At 36.8% G+C, this 16,886-nt stretch overlaps 1 protein-coding gene across 1 annotated transcript in view; it reads left to right on the forward strand.

Annotated features, from left to right (window-relative positions):
• PolE1 (DNA polymerase epsilon catalytic subunit 1) overlaps positions 1 to 16,886 on the forward strand; it is a 650,197-nt gene that overhangs the window by 492,454 nt on the left and 140,857 nt on the right. Inside the window, 1 exon segment of the mRNA XM_090380641.1 lies at positions 1,038 to 1,279. Coding sequence (XP_090236767.1) covers positions 1,038 to 1,279 — 242 coding nt within the window.

Genomic DNA, 16,886 nt, shown 5'->3' on the forward strand with positions numbered 1-16,886 from the left:
TCTCCACAGCATCCCAAAGATGCTCCACGTCCGGTGAAGGGGGAGGCCATTCAATGGTGGTAAAATCTGCAGAATGCTCTTGTCACCATGGTTCTTTGGGGAGGTGCATTGTCCTGTGGATGCACGATGACCATGAAGGGATGCAGATGTCTGCAAGGATGGACATGTAACCTGGACCATTCAGAGATACGTCTGGAGGTCCCAATGTGTGCCAGTTGAACATGCCCCAGACCATTACAGACCGTCCAATCTGCCTAAACAGTTCCTTGTTGACATGACGGGTGCATAGCTTCATACAGTTTCTACCAGATACGGACCCTCCCATCCACTTGAAATAACTGGAAACGGGAGACTCATCAGACCAGGAAACCCATCTCCGATCATCCAAGGCCCAGTGCCAATGTTCTTTTGGCCATTTGAGGCATAGAGTCCTGTGTTCTGGTGTTAGCAATGGGACTGGTGGGTCGGCAGGTCCCATTACCAACTTGTTGTGGCTAATGATCACCTGACGGTCTTGGTGGTGACATTTCTGGCACCTCTCTCGTTGAAGTCAGCTGTGATTTGTGCCACTGTCACTCTCCAGTTGGCTGAAACAATGGGAGACAGACATTGACGGCCACTTTCATCTACCACTTTTCTCTGACCACAGAGCTGCCCACGATGAGATGTTATTCCAGAAATGGTGTATTCCTGATACATTCTTGATACTGTTGAATGGAGATAGTGCAATTTCTGTACCACCTCCAGGGATAGAGTGACCTATGCATCAGGCACCCACTATCGTCACTCTTTGAAAGTTGGTTAACTCATGACATTTATCCATACTGACATCGAATTACCGTCTACGTGAATGCAGTTATAGAGTGTACCTATATACCTGCCAAGCAGTGGGTTCATCCACTAGTGAGAGGGGTGACAGGGTTGCATTGCCCAGAAGCAGATATCACATGAATTCTGTTCTTTCAATGTATATTGTATGCATATGTATAGCATGTATATGTAGTTATTTATTCGGGTGCTTGTTTATTTCTTTATAGTCTCAAAATATAACAGAAATGGAAGGCATTAGTTCTAGTGTTGCTTTTGATGCAGCTCCTGCAGCATCCTTAGAAAATATGATGACAGGGCAAAGTTCAGCCTTCACTCTTGCAAGTTATGATGAAACAGCACTGTGTGCAGGGGCATTTCGTATTTTGAGAACTATGGTGAATGGGTGGGTGAGAGATGTATCTTATTATAACAATGTTTTTGCTGACAATCAAGTTGTTAATTTTTATAGGTAAGATACTTTGAATACTCTGTTATTAATGTATATATATATTTTTTTATGCTGCCTAGATCCCGTTTCATTTTATTTTATTTATTTATTTTTATTATTCTGAAAAACAGTTAATTGTCTGTGGCAAAATTTAGGTTGTTTGCCATTAAATTCCTACTGAGCTAAAAATAACTTTCCAAGCATTGAAGATGGTTCTGTTGAATATTTTTGTCTAAGATAATTTTTTTTTTTTTTTTGCTATATATTATCAACTTTGCTTTTATATTATCAACTGTAATTAGTGATTGCATATTGGTTACTTTTAATGGAAATTATTTTGAATAATTTCCTTATGATGATTATATATGTTATGTATTGCTAACTTTGATTTGATAAACATCTAGTAATAAATCATATACCTGGATATTTTTTATTTTGGCCCATACTAGTTGCTGAAGTGATCCAAAGAGACTCTTGAAGGATATTCTGAGAAGATCACTAAATCAAAAATACAAAGTAAATGATACTTAACTACATAACCCCTTAACTCCAACTTGAGCTTAAATTGCAAGATTTATTGGATAGGTACCAAGTGATTTCTGTCACATTTAATATCTAATGAGTAAATGAAATACTTGTATACTCTGTACTCGACCTAGTGATGAGCATAATCAAATAAATGAGAATTTCAATTATGCCCACCATTCTTTTTTTTCAATAATCTAGTTTGATTATTGATAAAAGAATTTCAATAATCAAAAAAGATTATTGAAAGTGATTTCAATAATCAAAATAATTAAACGATTAGTAATTACTAACTACTAATCATTCATTTATATCACTTGAATGAAATTATTGAATGATATAATTGAATGATCAAATAATAGAATTTGATTATATCATTCAAATGAAATAATTGAATGAAATAATCAAATGACTTTTGATAACTGAATGAGTTTCCATTATCAAATGAATCATTTGAACAATATCAGTATAATTGAAATAATCAATTATGAACTCTCAATTATGCCCATCACCAACCCAACCACTCCAAATGTGATAGTGTTTTAAACTCAACTTTGGAATTCATTATCAGGTCTTTAAAAATGTATCAGCTGTATTTTGCAAAGCTAATGGTTACCTTAGATGGCCTCCGTAGCCGAGTGGGCAGGAGCGGGAGTGCAGTAGCACACGCTCTTTGAGTAGACCAGGGTTCAAGCCCCTGACTGCTGAATACGGTCGATCTGCCAACCCGCAGTGGACCAGCGTGGCAGATTATGGTCCATTTCCCTCAACATGAATTGTTGAGGAGGCTTCCATCCTGCAGTGGATTGATAATGGCTGCACTTTACTTTTTTACTTTAATGGTTACCTTGGTGGTCTGGGTCAGTCTGTGTTCGAATATTGAGGTAACCATTGATGAATCTTCCTGAAAATGTTGCTTACCTGGTTGATAATAACCATGCTGGTAATATGATTTATATGACATCATGCAGGTAATAACTTGAACCAAACTTAAAGTTTTAACAAACTTTAGGAAACACAAAATATTGCATTGTTAATTTTTTTATAAACACACTATTTTTATTCTGTCTTAAGCAGTTACGTCAAAATTAACAAACTAAGCTCTTAGTAAAATAAGTAAAGTAGGTGTTTCCATTTGTTCCCATTGATCAAAGGCTGTGGCATAACAGCTGTAACATTATGGTAAATATGCAGATTTTTCTGGACTGTGCTCCACTTATTTTAATAAGAGTAGCTTAGTTCATTTTTATGCAAATTCACAAGGGTAAAAGTAGTTAATTTAAAAAATTACCAACACAGTGTTTGATGTTTCTGAAGGTAAGTATCATTTTCTCCCCCCCCCCTTTTTGCATGAATTACTTCCAAGCTCTCTGAACGAAACCACGTTTACTCAATAAGTAATGATGAATCCATCAACATTTCCTAACAAAGCTTTTAGATATAATGATATGCCTGAATGAAATGCTTGCCATTCACTTCTTATGCTTGAAAAGGTTTTATAGTTAGTGTTAATTAGGTGCAATAAAGTAAGAAAAAAATGTAGTTATTTGAATTCATATTTCAAATCAAACTTTTATTACAATAATAATTATTTAAACAAAAATTATTAAACATACAGTTATTCTAAAAACAAAAAAATATACATATTGAAACTTGCAAATTTGTTTGTCTAAGCATCCGCACATCCACTAATAAACAACTGTCCTTTTGCTTTTTGGCTGACCGGGCTAGCTGGGTGAGTAAAGTGCCTGCCTCGCAACCCAAAGGTCATGAGTTCAAATCCCGCCTCGGGCTTGGATCAGAGTAGAAAATGCAAAAACTTTGGGAGGTGCAATATGGCCACAGAAGCTGATTTGCCAACAACTTAGATAAATAAAAAAATTTAAAAAAATTGCTTTTTATTTTTAAAAGAATAGATTTTTTTTTCTTACTGAACAAAATTATTGTTATTTAAAATGTGTTATAGTTGCTTCTGAAAAAAATTGGGGAAGTTCTCTCTTTTAGTATTTCACTTTTAAAAAATAAATTACAAATTGTTCTTCATATTGTAGATAATGACAAGTTGTCATTTGGACGTTGACTATATACTAGACATCACTTTCTGCTGTATTGAGCTTTCCACTGCAGTAAATATGGCTTTTGTCGGGCAACTGTAGTGGTTGAATTATGGATAATTTATTCTGTCATCTTCATTATAATTTGATTCTTAGTGTTGCTAAGTGGCTTGTCTGCTTAGCAACACTAAGCAGACAAGGCTATTTTGTGTCATCTCACAAAATAGCCTTTGACTAGTCTAACATTAGCCACTATATTTGTAATGAAAGCCGTATGCAAATGAGTGATAACATCATGGAAGAAACAGCATAGTTAAAATTGCTTATGGGTTTTCTGTAATGATATAGCAGATCATTTATCCTTCACTTGTTTGGAGAAAGGTCTGAAGTTTGATTCCTCTATTGGAAGAATTCACTACAAAGGCTTTTTAGTAGCAGTGTATATGTAGTAGTATGTGTTTAGTGAACATGCAGGTGCATTGCATTCAAATCTGCATGTTCACTACAAAAATAATAATAAAATAATGACAACAACAATGCTATTAATGCCCATTTTTATGTATATAATTGCCCAATAGCAAATGGAAACTTTTTCCTCCACTTTTTTTTTGTCTCACGAAGAAATGCAAGGAATTTTCTTTTCAAAATGTGTTTCTTTTGTATTCATGCATGCTAACTGGCCTAGACTAGCACTAATTGTTATGACTGTCATTTGAAATTTGTACATTTGTTTTTAAGTAATATTTTTGCCCTGATATGAGTTACTTTCATCAAGTTCCCAGATTTGGGTTTACTAGCCTATCAACTTCAAAGTACCTCCTTTCTGCTCCAGTGCGCGTACACACACACACACACACACACACACACACACACACACACACACACACACACACACACACACACACACACACACACACCTGCTTCAGCAGTTTCTTTGATGTCAACCCTGAAACCCCATTTTCAATTTAGGGAACAGCCAGAAGTTAGATGATACAAGGTGGGGGGGGGGGAAGTCGTAGGATGACTGCCACATGACTGTTTTTTTTTTTTTTGCAGCCAAGAACTGTTGAATTGCCTGATTGCTGTGTGACTGTGTGCATTGTCATGGTGCAAGACCAGCCATCTTTCCATTTTTGTGGTTGTTTTCACCTCAAATTGTCACACAAATGTGTCAAAACCTCAACAGAGTAAGCAGCAGTAATGCTTCTCCCCCTAGTTACTAATTTTTAGTGCACTATGCCATCATCATTGTAAAAAATGATTGACATGACTTTGAAATTGGATTTTGTTGAACAACACATCTTGGGCTGTAGGGATGTTTTTGTGTGCCAATCGAATGATTCCACCTTAGTCTCGATTTCGTAGGCTCATTCTCTCATTCTCGGTTACCACTTTTCTTAGGAAGCTTTGATCTTGCGAAAATTTTTTTGAACAAACCACCTATGATGGCTCCTGCAGATCATTTGATTGTCTGACAGTAAGCGTGGAACAAACTTCGCACACACATGACGCATCCCTAAATCAGTACACATCAGGATTGTGTGTACTGAGCCTGTGGACTGTCCAGCTTCATGAGCAGTCTCAACAGCAGTGATTCACCTATCATTTTGGATGAGTTCCTTCACTTTTTGTGACAGTAATAGTAATCGTGAAATGTGATGCAAGAAAGCAAGGCTGATGCTACATGTGATGTAGCATCAGCCAAAAAAAAAATCACCCAACCATTCCCTCTAAATGTTTGTCCAGTTCCTCCTTAAATTTATTTTACCTATCAACTTGCACAATGACAGATGGAACTTTGTTCCAGCAATTAACCATCTGCTGGCTAAAGGCAAATTTCTGCACATCTATTCTACAGCTGTCTTTCCTCAATTTGAATTTATGCCCCCCTAGGTTCGTAATCTGAACAAGTGGAAGAATCTCACCAGAATTCAGTGTGCTCAACCCATTCAAGGCCATATACACCTCAATGAGATTCCCTCGCAGGTGCCTAGTCTCCAGCCGCTGCAATCTGCAGAACTTAAGCCTCTCTTGGTAAGAGGATCCCTTCATTCCCTCACCAGTCTTGTTGCCTTTCTCTGTACATGCTCAAGCAAATCTACATACTTCCTAAAATGAAGTCTCCAGACCTGTACGCAGTATTCAAGGTGTGGCCTGACCTGACCATTGCCTTATACAGAGGGATAATCACCTCCTTTTCCCTGCTAGCAAAATTCCTGTATATCATTGACAAAACCCCATGACCTGCACTTGCAGCCTGCCTGCATTGTTCAGAAAACTTCATATCTGACTGCACAATTACTCCCAGGTCTTTTTCATTTTCTACCACCTTAAGTGTAGTACCACACAGGTGGTACGTTTCTCTGGGGTTATTTCTACCCATATGCAGTACTTTGCATTTGTCAAAGTTAAACTTCAGTTACCACTTCTCAGCCCATCTTCCCAAATTTTCCAAAATCATGTTGCAGTAGCACACTGCCATTACTGTCATTAATAACCCTGCCAACCTTTGTATCATCTGCAAACTGACACTAAGCATGATATACCTTCATCAGTATCATTGATAAATATACAAAACAACAGGGGACCCAACACTGAACCCTGTGGGACTTCACTAATAACATTATTTCACGAAGAGCAGCACCCATTGATTACCACCCTCTGTCTTCTCCCACTCAACCATCCTTTTATCCATTGTAACAACTTACCTTTAATACAATTCTGCTCCAATTTGTACAGTAGTCTTCCATGTGCAACAGTGTCAAAAGCTTTCCTGAAATCCAAGTACAGTCTGTCCTCGTATAGCACGATAGTTGTGTTCCTAGAAATTCTCGTGCAATGCAAAATCGTGCAATATAAACAACAGGCCCTATGGGAAAAGTGGGGTTAGGTGCCGACCACCCAAGATTGAATACACATTTGGAACCAAAACATTACCAAACACAATAAATAATCGGGTAATTTTAATCGTTATAAAATACTTACGTATTTTATAACGATTAAAATACGTAATAAAAAATATAATATATTTTTATTATAATATAATAAATAATAAAAAATAAATATTTTTTATTATATTATAATAAAGTATTTTTAGTATTTTTTAATACTAAAAAAGTATTTTTTACAAATAAAATACGTATTTTATTCGTAAAAAAATTATTATATTAAACAAATAGTCGTAATAAAATACGTATTTTATAATACGTAAGTATAAATTATAATACGTAAGTCGTAATAAAATGCTTACGTATTTTATTACGACTATTACGTAATAAAATATTGCTAATGCTTTTGCTTCTATCGTAAGCAAACTTGTTTTTTGTTTGATTTTCTATCCAAACAGATGACAGCCGTTCCATCCTTTCCAATTCTTGTCTTAATCTAATGGATTTTAATTACACTTTGAGTTGTTCCCGCTATGAAAGTTGTTTTTATTTTCTCCGCATTCTTTGTAATTCTCGGCGTTGCCTCATTTAGGTCTGCAGCACGTGCAATATCACACGGTCTTTCATTTCGCTCAAAGCGTTTCACAATTTCATATTTTTTTCTCTATCGACAGAGGCGGACTGGCCATAAGCCTTACCCGGGTAATCCCGGTGGGCCGGAGGCCGGTGTGATTTTGGCCATAAACCGTAGTATGAGGCCACTATAAATTTTCCCGGGTAAGAATTTTTGACTCAGTCCGCCTTTGTTTATCGATATTGCTTTTTTTTTTTTTTTTTTCTCTGAATCTGCAGTGTCTTCACCAGGACGCTTCCTTTTCACACCTTTTAAGTATTTTACTCATTTTTAGGGAATAAAGCACTATTACAAAATGAGGAGGCACGCTTGATACACATAAACAAAGCTGCGCGCTGGTAGCAACTGAATAAACAACACCGTAAAGGCCGAGATACACTATTAACACCCCACATTTTACTAAAGCACATTTCTGGGGGTTACTACCATAAAACAATAAAAACAATTTCCAGTTTTGTTTCTGCTAGTGGAATCTGTTATAAACTGGTAGTAAACTCCATCTAATTGCATTTGCGATTATACCAATAGCTGGAATTGTGTTAGTTTTTACGTTATTATGGTGAAATGTGTTTCCCCTTCACTGATATAAAACACATAAATACATTTTCAGAATCTTCTTCATTCCTATCGTGTTGCATTCTGTTGGGGTGATTCCGCTTTCGACTGCCATTTCTTGTAAACACAAAGGCGAATCGTGCATAAGCGAATTTGGTTCGTGTTATATAAGATAACGTTCCCCTGTTTATAAATCGTGTATGATCGAATTCGTGTAATGTAAACACGTGTTATACGAGGACCGACTGTATATGATATCAAAATTATTTTTTTTGCATCCAGTTCCTTTGTAACCACACCATAATATCCAATCAGATTTGTCAAACAAGACTTTCCCTTAACAAACCCATGCTCTGTCTGAATTATTGATGCAGTCTTGTCTAGATGATCCTGCAATTCCTCTTTAACCAGTGACTCCATTATTTTATCCAGAACAGAAGTTTAAACTAACTAGTCTGTAATTACTTGTGTCACCCTTCGATCCCCCCTTTGTGAATTGGGTATTCATTTGCACTTCTCCAGTCCATGGGGATCTCCCCTGAGTCCAAGGATGCTGTCATAATTATGGCTAAGGGTTTGCTTAGTTCCTTTGCTGCCTCCTTTAATATAACTGGATAGATCCTATCGACCCCTGGTGCCTTTCTGATGTTTAACTTCAACAATTTCTCCTCCACTTTGCTCTCAGTTATTACAAAATCATTAAGCACCCTGCTACAATTCAATAACCTTCTGACATTTTCAATCCTTAATAACTCCTCATGTGTGAATGTAGATGCAAAATACTCATTCAGTTTGTTTGCTATCTGAACAGGATCATCAACAGTCAAACCATTGATATCAAGTGGACCAATCTGATTCATCCCGTTCCTTTTAGAGTTTATATAAGTAAAGAAATCCTTGCTGTTTTTCTTAGCATCCTTTGCCAAAGATTTCTCATAATCTGCCTTCACCTGCCTAACTTCCTTTGTGACTTGATTACAGACTAGTTTATAACTGCCATAGGCAGTTATAAACTAGTCTCCTGTGTCACCTGTGTCTTCTGTGTCACCTGATAATTTATATGCATTCCATGCATTTTTCTTCTCTGCCATGAGTCTCCTTAGTTCATTTGACAACCATTTAGGTCTAAACCTTGAACAGTATTTCTTAATAGGTATGAGATGTTTAGTAGCTTTCATGATTAATTCCATGAATGCTTCCCAATTAGAATTTGCTGTTGGTAACATCATCAGTTGGTTCCACTGTACAGGATTTAAAAACTGTCAGAGACCACTGTAGTCACCTTTACGGAAGCAAAAATCCTTTCCTTTATCTCTGATGATAATTATATCTTTAAGTAAGTCCCACATCAGTACACTGTGATCACTGTGATAACAACATAACCCCTCCTCTTTTTCTATCCTATCTATCCTTCCTGTACATATTGTACTCCCCAAATTCCAATTCTGCATTCCTAATATCTGTGTGACACCACGTCTCTGATATCCCAACAATATCCACCTTTGATGTCTTGACTAACACTTTAAATTCATCAAATTTCTTTACTATACTTCTAGCATTGGTATACATGCACCTATTCTTATTCTTAGTTACCCGAACGCATCCCATACACCCACCTGTTTCACGATGACTGCCATCAGTCCCTGAAACGCCCCAGCACCTCTTGCTCCAGACCGCTGCTTATTCTAATAAAAGTAGTGTAAGAATTACCTTCACGTCTGCCTGTGGCTACTTTTGACCTTTTTGTTTGTGATCCCCCCACAAGCTAGCAGTTTTTCAACCCACCTAACACTGCCTCGATAGCATCAGCAAATATTCTTGCACCCTTTCTATTTAAGTATATCCCATCCCTGTAGAAGCAGTGTCTCCTGTTAACAAGCACAGACCACGCTGAAAAAAAATTCTACCCCATGAGCCTTGCACATTTCCTCCAGGGCTGAATTGATTGACAAGGCTCTCATCACGTACTCCCTCCTATTGTGTCTCTTAATGTCATTGGTGCCAACGTGTACAACAATATCACCCTTTGTTCCCTTAAAAGATGATATATGCTTCACAACATCTTCAACTTTTGCCCCTGGCAGACACACCCTGATCCTATTCCATCTATCCTTTTTCACAATATATTATCCGTCTCCCTAACAATAGATTCACCAACAATAACTAGTTCCTTTGGAACCAGTGCATTCTAGTGTCTAGTAATTTCTAGACACTCTCTGCACCTGGCACACACAAAGACATCCTCCTTGGCTAGATCATGTTCTGTTCCAGAGAGTTCGGCAAACATTTCACAAGTTGCACATTTTTTTAGGCTGTGATGCGTTGGAGAATCTTTCCCCGAATCACAGCACTCCTGCCACTTTGTGCTCGTTGGTTTGCTGCTCTAGTCTGGGGCTTGATATTTTAAATTAATAAGATCGATAAATTTAATTAATTAATTGTCAATACTACACTATCTAATAGAATCTTAAATGCAGTGATGCGTATTATGCTATATAATTTTATGTTCGAGCTACCTAGTTACCACAATTAAAAATTTGAATTTCCTTCCACTCTCTATACAAAAACAATGGCTGCAAGATTTGAATGAAACAACAGTTTTATGTATATTAAGTCGTAATCTACAAAAACTCTTATCTAAATTGAAAATAACAAGTGTAACTAGAACTAAAAGGCTACTTATAAAGTACAATACAAAATAACAATCAGTTATCAAGGACTTCAAAAGGTTCACTGCGATGTTTATTTTCCAGTGTCTCCTGTCCATTTTTAAACCAATTAAACTGCTCATATACGACTATTTTCTTCAAAGCATCACTCCATAAACTACCTGTAATGCTTGCACTGTCTCTGTAGCACTTTTCCAAGTTTAAAGAACTGGGTGTTAGCATGCTATTCAAACAACATTCTGCAATCAGTCGGTTGTGACACACAAGTGAAGTGATCGAGCCAGTTCTCACTTGGTATACATACCCATCAAGGTCATTGTCAACAACCCATGGAACCTTATTGCCATAGTACAAACCATTTAAATACTATCGTACGATTCCAGGAGCTTTATACATGTACTTTGTATTTCAATTCACCTACATCTGTTGCACTTTTAAACAGTTGTGATAGTGTTTCACTCTTTTACCTTCGACATGTGAATGTGTGAAGATCTACATTTTAGTTTCTGTCAGTAGCCACACTATATTAAGGCTAATTGTAGGTTGGTTGTTGCAGTTCTGCTCATTATTATACACAGTGTGGGAAATGTAAAATGAGACCGATGTTATGAGATTAGTGCTGGTGCTGTTATCTATTAGAAATAAACATGAACTGAAAGAGTGATTGTTCCTCGAGGCACCACCGCCAAGGTCAATAGAAGTTTGCCACTATTTCAGAACGTAGTGCAAACTGATCTACACATCTCTCCTGTGTCTGTGTTGTGGAGGAATGATTGAACAAAGAGCAAACACAAAGTTTTGTGTTTGACTAGGTAAAAGTCCAAGGAGGTGTTTGAAATGGTGAAGCAGTGTATGGAGAGAATTGTCTGTCTCGTGCACATGCGTTCGAGTGGCATAAATGTTTCATTTATGGAAAAGATGATGAACATCTGGGCCCAGCAAAAACAGTTCAAATGCTAGAATTAATTGAAAAGGTGTGGGAAACGATTACCAATGACTGATGTGCAATGCTAAAAATGATTTCTGATCTGTGCATTAATAAGGAAACCTTTTGACAACTAATTAGCATTAGTAGAGGCATATGATGCAAGAAAGCGATCTTGTATATATCATCATCCAAAAAAAAACCTTCCCATTTCACCAATCCATTCACAAATGTTTGTCTAATTCTGCCTTGAAATTATTTAAGTTGTCAACCTCCACTATGACAGATGGACATTTGTTCCAACAATCAACCACCTGCTGGCTAAAGGCAAATTTCTGCATGTCTGTTCTACAACTGTCTTTCCTCACTTTGAATTTATGTCCCCTCAAGTGATTAATCTGAGCAAGAGGAAGAATCCCATCAGCATTGAGCTTGCTCAAACCATTTAAGGCCTTATACACCTCGAGCAGATCACCTCACAGGTTCTTAGTTTCTGTGCAGCTGCAATATTCAGAACTTAAGTCTTTCTTAAGAACTTAAGGATTTGAAGGAAACAAAGGTCTGTGCACAGTGTGTTCCACATTCATTAACAGATGGTCAAGGCGAGTTGAATACTGCAGCAAACTCACTGAGTCTGCTGAAAGCAAACCCACCTTCCTGAATTCTGTCATTATGGGTGATGAGATGTGATGTTTTCAGTACAACTCCCACAATGAATGACAATGTGTGGAGTGGAAGTCGGCAAACTCTCTCAAACCAAAAAGGTTTTTCAAGAAAGGACAAAAATCAAAACCATGCTCATCACTTTCTATGATAGCAAGCACAAAGAGTTTGTGCCCAGTGGCCAAAGTGTTACTGCTGCCTTCTCTCTGGACATTTTGAAATGTTTGTTTGCAGAGAATTTGTCGTGAGTGGCCTCAGTATGGAGAAGATTGCAGTTGGTTCCTCTTGCATGACAATACACAAAGCTCTCATTGTTTGGGAGTTTTTGGCTAGCAATAAAAGGCTGCATACTATTGCACCCACTATATTCACCAAACTTAGCCCAGTGCGACTTCATTTTGTTCCTGAAGCTCAATGCACTACTGAAAGGCTGTTATTTTGATGACATCGATGCCATTCAAAGAGCTGTGACAAGAACATTGAACAATATATCAGTCACAACCGAGATTAGTTTACTAATACATGGGATCATTATTTTTTTTCTATCATTAGTCTCGTTTTCTAATTGCCACACTGTTTAGGTTAGCAAGACTATCTAGCCATGTAATAAAGATTGCATGGTTATATTTGAATGCTGACATTGAAATAATTGTAAAATGTATGCATTTCTTTGTTTCTGTCTTGTGAGGAATTCTTTGCTCCCTGCACTGGCACAGACCAACGTTTTATCCATGAATGTAGTATATGTTTTCACATTAAAGATGATACCATTATTTAAATGTGGCCCAATGTTATGGGTTAAAGGCACCATAACCTTTATGTGTTTAAGTGTAAGCTTTTCTTCCATACACTGCTTGGCTGCTCACTGAGACTTAATGCATTACACTGGCATTATGAAAACAACAGGGATTACCTTTATTTTAGATATAGGAAGCTTTTTTCCAGCCAACTCCCCTAGTCCAAAGCGCTAATAATTCTTTGGGAAGGGATGTAGAGGATATTCCCCCCCATATCCATTAAGCTTTTTAGACCATTAAATTTTAATTCTAATGTCAAGCTACAGGACCGAAGAGAATAATCACTCCATATTTATTAAGCTTTTAGACCTTCAAATTTAATTTTATGTCAATCCATGTAATGGTTTCCTTGCTGCCAGAGGTATGGTGTTTGAAGACAAGTCTTGAGCACTCAATGTTGAGACCGAGGGGTCTGAACACTACGGTTCTGACAGTGGGGAAGGTATCCCAGATTTTTTGTAAAATTGATATCGCCTTCTCAAAGAATTATTAGCGCGTTGGACTAGAAGAGTTGGCTGGAAAAGAAGCTTCCTATATCTAAAATAAAGGTAATCCCTGTTGTTTTCATAATATAATAGGATATAGGAATTATCGAGCACTTAATAGCTCTATTACCAAATCTATTAATTACACTGGTATATATGACTTTTGCTGATTTGGTAATCCTGTTAGGAAATAAAACAGTGCTCACAGTTTTATTTCCTACCTGATATGATTATCAGAAAAAATCACTGCTATTCCCCACACATTAGAGTTGCCAAAAAATTAAGTTACAATATTTGCATTGTTGACTTTTACGAGAAAGCATGCATTCCTCGTAATATTTGTGGCTATGCTTATACTGAGAATTTCAGGGTTATCCCCAGTGAAGGTATTTGTTTAGAAATCTAAGTGCTGTTGAAGATGAGCATAAAAGAATCTGATTATTTTTCTGAGAAAACAAGTGTTTTTAAGTGGAATTGAAGTTAATTAGGCTCCTACTCCCTACTGGAAAATTACTTTGAGATTAGTATGTTTAATAATTTATGACTCTTTATACAGAAAGGGTTTGTTGAACTGGGAAGTGAATTGTAGTATACTCTCACCACCAGAGCAGTGGATAGGGATTGGCAGGATATAAACAAATTTCCATGGAAGAAATATGTTTATATCCTGCTCAATGCGAGAGTTAAGTTAATAAATTCACTTTATCTTTAGGGACGAATCCTATGTAATAGATCCATCTGGATGTGAACAACTGTCACATCATTGCAGTAGAATCACCTGATTTTGTTGCAGGTATGTTGGGAACAGTTCTGTATGAAAGTTTTAATTTCTGTGTATCTGTAGTCAGTAAGAAATCGAATTATTCTTGATTTTTTATGGGAGGCTTAAAATTCCATTTTTCTGCAGTTATGACATGTTAATTTTATTTTATCATCTTGTAATTCTTTGTATAACCCAATATTGTAAATATAACTTTTTAAGTATTTTTTGATGTTCTGTTTTGTTAAATTTATATTCTTCAAAATTTGAGTTAATTTTTTTCTCTGTTCAGGTATTAGTGGTTGATGTCACTAAATTTCTTTGTGAAAAATCATAGTTAATACATTCCAATTCCATTGTATTGAATTTCTATTTTGTCTTAGGGATGCTGAGTTAACTGAATTATGAGTATGTATGGTCAGTCCTCGTATAACACAATAGTTTGTTCCTAGAAACCCCTTGTGCAATGTAAACAACAGGCCCTATGGGGAAAATGGGGTTCGTGCTGACCACCCAAGATTGGACACACTTGTAACCAAAACATTACCAAAAACAAATAATCGTAATAAAACACTTACACAGTTGAAAAATGTAAAATTAATAATTTAATTATTTACATTTAGATTCTTACCTTAAAAATAAATGAAGACAACTTGAGGGAAAGGGCTTGAGAAAAGGTTGAAGCAGCGGAATTATGGGGAAAGTGGCAGCAGATTATCATCATCGGAACTGGGAGGTGGAGGATATGTCAATGAGGACTTTGGACAAAATGTGGTCACGCCAGAACTACAGGGCTGTGGCTCATTTTCTGTCTCTTTCTTCGGTGTTTTCATAAAAAATACATCTAGTTTCTGTTGTTTTGCGATCTTCCTTCTTTCACAAAGCAGCTGCTTATATGGCTTCAAAGCAGATCGAATTGTTTGAACTCTTCTTATGCTTCTTTATGCATTATAATCGTTATATTCTAGCCATTGCATACTTTTCTCAAATTAATTTAAAACTGAAGATAACTCTGAAGTAGAAAGTGGTTTTATGGTGGTGTTCAGGCATTCAACTTTGTCTTTTTTCTCATCTTCCACCTGCCCTCCAGCAACAAGTTGTTGCAGTTCTTCAGTTGAAAGTTCTTCATGAGACTGAAGCAACTCTTCTAAATCATCTTCCTCCAATTCCTCAAAGCCAGCCTGCTTTGCGAAGGCAACACAATGTGCTTTTAATTTAGGAAGCTCATTTACAGGATCAGAGCCTTTAAAATCACGAATAAAATCTGGTAAAAGAGGCCTCCAAACACCATGTAGGCATTCTTTTATCACTTGGTTCCAAGCCTCCACAATTATGTAAATTGCATTCTTTATGTTGAATCACTTCCAGAAGTCTTTAACTGTTGGTGCATTTTCACCCTCTGTTTCTACTATCAGCATCTTAAATGTGCACCTTGTGTAATAGTGTTTAAAAGCAGCAATTACTCCTTGGTCAAGTGGCTGGATAAGAGATGTTGTGTTAAGTGGTAAAAACAGGATTTTGATGTTTGGTGACAGTTCAGCAAGGGTTGGAGGATGACTTGGTGCATTGTCCAAAATAATTAAAATCTTAAAATCCAAATTTTTCTTTTTGCAGTAGCTTCAAAACATATCCTCAAACACTTTTAGTAGAAGGTCAGTGAAGATCTGCCCTGTCATCCACCCTCTTCTGCTGTTCCTAAAGTAAACACCCAGGGTAGTCCTTATGATCCTTTTAACGCTTGTGTATTGGCTGCATGATAAACAACAACAGGCTTCAGTTTCAAGTCACCACTTGCATTTGCTCCTAACATAACGGCCAACCTATCCTTAGCAGCCTTGAAGCCTGGAGCTTGCTTCCTCTCTTGAGATATATGTTCATTATGGCATTTTTTTCCAATACAGTCTGGTTTCATCAAAGTTGAAAATTTGGTACAGTGTATAGCCCTCTTCCTCAGTTAGTTTTTTCAGTATCGGCGGAAATGCCTTTGCTGCTGCTTCATCTGCACTTGCAGCTTCAGTTGATAATTTCAAATTATGGAAAGCGTGACGTTTCCTGAAATTATTGAACCAGCCACTATTGGCAGTAAAGGGAGGCACTTCTTGAGGGTTTCAGCTTTATTTCTGAGGTCTTCAAATATTGCCAATGCCTTTGCTGCTTTTATCATAAGCAAACTTGTTCCTGATCTCTTTTTTGTTTGATCTTCTATCCAAACAGATAAAAGACATTCCATCTCTTCCAATTCTTTGTGTCTTGATCTAACTGGTTTTGTTACACTTTGTGTTGTTCCTTCTATGAAAGTTGCTTTTATTTTTTCTGCATTCTTTCTAATTGTTCTCAGCATTCTCTCATTTAGGCCTGTAGCATGCACAATATCACATGTTCTTTCATTCTGCTCAAAGCGTTTCACAATTTCATATTTTTTTCTATTGATATTGCTTTTCTTTTTCTCTCTGAAGTATTTTCACCAGAACACTTCCTTTTTGCACTTTTTTCAAGTATTTTGCTCATTGTTTTGAGAATAGAGCATAATTACAAAATGAACAAAAATGAGGAGGCAAGCTTGATATACATAAACACACAGCGAACAACAACTGAATAAACGATGCAGCACCCGTGTAGCAACTGAATAAACAATGCAGTAAAGGCAGAAACACACTATTCTCACATATTACA

This window comes from Mastigoproctus giganteus, chromosome 9 (genome assembly GCF_048544385.1).
Source record: "Mastigoproctus giganteus isolate SK-2022 chromosome 9, ASM4854438v1, whole genome shotgun sequence".
NCBI classification, from domain to species: Eukaryota; Metazoa; Arthropoda; class Arachnida; order Uropygi; family Thelyphonidae; genus Mastigoproctus; species Mastigoproctus giganteus.